At 58.2% G+C, this 3,070-nt stretch overlaps 1 protein-coding gene across 1 annotated transcript; it reads left to right on the top strand.

The window, feature by feature from the left end:
• Window positions 1–2,064: 2,064 nt before the first annotated feature.
• Window positions 2,065–2,403, top strand: LOC104079398 (homeobox protein aristaless-like 4; the record flags this gene model as incomplete). The annotated part of the gene is made up of 1 exon (XM_009581434.1): window positions 2,065–2,403. A coding segment is annotated over exon 1 (287 nt), but the record flags the coding sequence as incomplete, so codon positions are not given.
• Window positions 2,404–3,070: the final 667 nt, after the last annotated feature.

Genomic DNA, 3,070 nt, shown 5'->3' with positions numbered 1-3,070 from the left:
TCTTAACCAAATGTTCCTAAGGATCAAAGCGAAGAGAGTTGAGATCGACGACATTAGGCTTTGCTGAGCTTTACATGGAGCTCCCCAAAAGCCTGAGGGAACGGTATTAGAAAAAGCAATAAATCTGAAAATACAGCAGGGTGGTAGTGGTAGATAGCTCCTGCGTCTCCGGTGCCTTCTTCCCAGTCCTGCCCTCGACTCCGCTGTACTAACTGGGCATTTTTTTCCTTGCCCTCGTGACAGCTACATTTCATCCTCCTGTTTTCTTCCCCATCACCTCAACGCAGTCTTTCAGCTGCGAGAGTGAGAAAAGGGCGAGGGTACGTACACCTTCTCAGAAGCCCGCTCACGGGCTTTTGGCTGTGAAGCCATGACAGAGCTGTTTATAGAAGGGCTAAAATGTAAATATACAGTGAATTAGGTGGTAAGGTGGTGTAACGAGGGACAAATGCTGGAAAATAGGGGGATTTCCAAAGACATGGGCTAAGGTGCCTGAGCTGGCATTAATGACCCTGGATATGACACTGCTGAGGGAAATCTCCCGCTGGGGACATCACTAGATGGTGGAGCTGTTTCCCAGAAAGCCTGATGTGGGACTGAGAACATTTAAAAATGGGCTAATGTGGAATTTGAAACAAAGATTCGTCAGTTGGCATGATCTTGGCTGCACCCTATCCTTCCCGGACCTTTAGGAGCTGAGTGTAGCGGCTCAAGGTTAAACCCTGCAGTAGGGCTACCATGTTTTTTGTCTAAGGATCCCAGCCAGAAGTGTGGCAGATGTGACACTGGCCTGCACAGCACACGCCGGGCGGGCCAGCCGCTGACACAAAACCCTCTTCTTCTGGCCTGGGGACAGCCCACTGCACAGAGCAACGGCAGCAGGCACAGGAGAGCCGGGGCCACTTGCCATCAGAGGTGTTACGTGCCACTGGGTCCCCACCAGGATCCTGCTGGCATGGCAGCGGTCTTGCTAATGAAGGGGTCACCGCCGTTGCTGGAGGCAGGAGGTGGGCAGGAGAGGACGCCCCATCACAGCACCCTTTGCCCGTGCCTGAGGGCACGTACACCTGGTTTCACTCGTAGCTGCTAAGCCTTAGAGAGGAACCAGCTCACTGCAGGGGTTGAAATGTCCACCTCCTGCTTCACCATACCGCTCTCGTACGTCATGGCCCGTTAATTATTAATTGCTCAGGGCGGTCAGGCGGGAACAGCCTCCCAGGCTGCCGTCAGACCCCGCTCATTTCTCTCTGCCCTGCACGCAGGCTGGGGCATTTCCGTAGGTGTCTCGCACCAGCCCTTTCTGTGGCACTAAGCACCGTTCATCGCCTCTTCGCTGAAAGCAGGGCAGGTCCTCGGCTGCGGGGTGGCTGCGGGGTGTCAGTCGGGAACACTTCTGCTGACACACCACCGTTGCCTGGGGATGCACGAGCAGAAAACGGATCCCACCGAGCACCAGGCGTGGCTGCCGTGTGCCCCTGGTTTTCTACCGTGTGTAATTCGGTAGGGGAGCACGGATGGGCTGGTGACTGGGGACCATCCTCTGAGGCCTGGGTTTGGGTCCCTGTGTCCTCAGAGACCTCTCCTGCAGCCAGGACCGAGGACCGTAGTGCTCTGCGGGCGGTGGGAGGGTGAAGGAGGGTCTCGCTGGGGTGCGTGCACCTAAGTGTGCCAGGCTCATGGAAGGGGACCGGGAGGAGCTGGCAGAGCTCACCCCAACCTCCCCTTCCCCTGGCATCCGTGGGCTGCAGTCAGCCCCCCTGGCATAACAGCCACCTCCTCTCTTGAATACAGCCCGGCCAGGCACCCATGCCGCCCCCGAGCTGAGCTCCAGCACCCTCTGAGGCCGAGGCCGGCAGCTCTCCTGTGCCCACCTCTGCCTCGCCTCCCTCCTCTGCCTCTGCCTGCGTTTGGGGACTGCTGCCCAACTGCCATGGCCAGCTTTAATTGTTGGAACCAATTAACTGGTTGAAAGATTTACATCTGTTTCCTTCTCCCTCTCCCCCTCCCCACCCTGCTCAAACCTGCCCTCCTCTCCCCTCCCCGTCCTCCCACCCAAATAGGTAAGGAGAGCAGTTTAGGAGAGGCCGACTTGCAGCCGAGCTCCGACCCTTCGGGAATGGACAGCAGCTACCTCAGCGTGAAGGAGGCCGGGGTGAAAGTGCCCCAGGACAGGGCCAGCACGGACCTCCCCAGCCCCATGGACAAGGCCGACTCGGAGAGCAATAAGGGCAAAAAGCGGAGGAACCGCACCACCTTCACCAGTTACCAGCTGGAGGAGCTGGAGAAGGTCTTCCAGAAGACCCACTACCCAGACGTCTATGCCAGGGAGCAGCTAGCCATGAGGACAGACCTCACCGAGGCTCGTGTACAGGTAACGGGGGATGCCCTGGGGCTGGGCGAGGGGTGGGCGAGCTGCGAACAAGCCCCTGCTCTCCGGGGAATGAAAACACGAGCCCTGCAAATTCATTGTCCCTTGCTGTGCCTGAGGTCACCTGCAGCCCCACCACAGCCCGCAGGCAGCCGAGCCCTACCCAGCGCCCGTGCCGCAGGCTGGCACACCTCTCCAGTATGCTGAGGCACAGGGACAGGACGGGGAGGTACGTCCATGCCTGACACTCGTGTCACCTCCTTTATTTGGGCCGGTGTCCTGAGCTGCAGCGTTCACAGAGAGGCCCCTTGTCCTTAAGCTAGCAGGGCAGCAGGCAGGTAGGCCTCACCGTCACCCTAAACAAAGCTATTACAAAAACCACTTTCTTCAGGAGACTCGGCAGGGGACACGGGTTCATTAGTCTGAGTGGGAGCAAGCTTTCCCACGGTACGGGCGCTTTCTGGCAAGATGGGTATGCGGAGGTGACCAGGACATTCAGTACCAGGGAGCATGAGGAAAGGATACAGGAGAGGCAGCTCTCTTGCTGCCTGCTTGGCTAAGCAGGCTCTGAGACTGCACAAAGCCCGGTGATCTTGAGCAAAAAGGTTCTCCCACCATCTCGAGAGGAGCAGGAGAGTCGAACAGCCGTGCTGCAGTCTCGCCACCTCCACCCACACAGGTGCCAGCTCCCCTGAACTAGCC

Source organism: Fulmarus glacialis, unplaced genomic scaffold (assembly GCF_000690835.1).
Source record: "Fulmarus glacialis isolate BGI_N327 unplaced genomic scaffold, ASM69083v1 scaffold4317, whole genome shotgun sequence".
Classification (NCBI taxonomy): domain Eukaryota; kingdom Metazoa; phylum Chordata; class Aves; order Procellariiformes; family Procellariidae; genus Fulmarus; species Fulmarus glacialis.
This window is presented reverse-complemented; position numbering and strand designations above follow the sequence as displayed.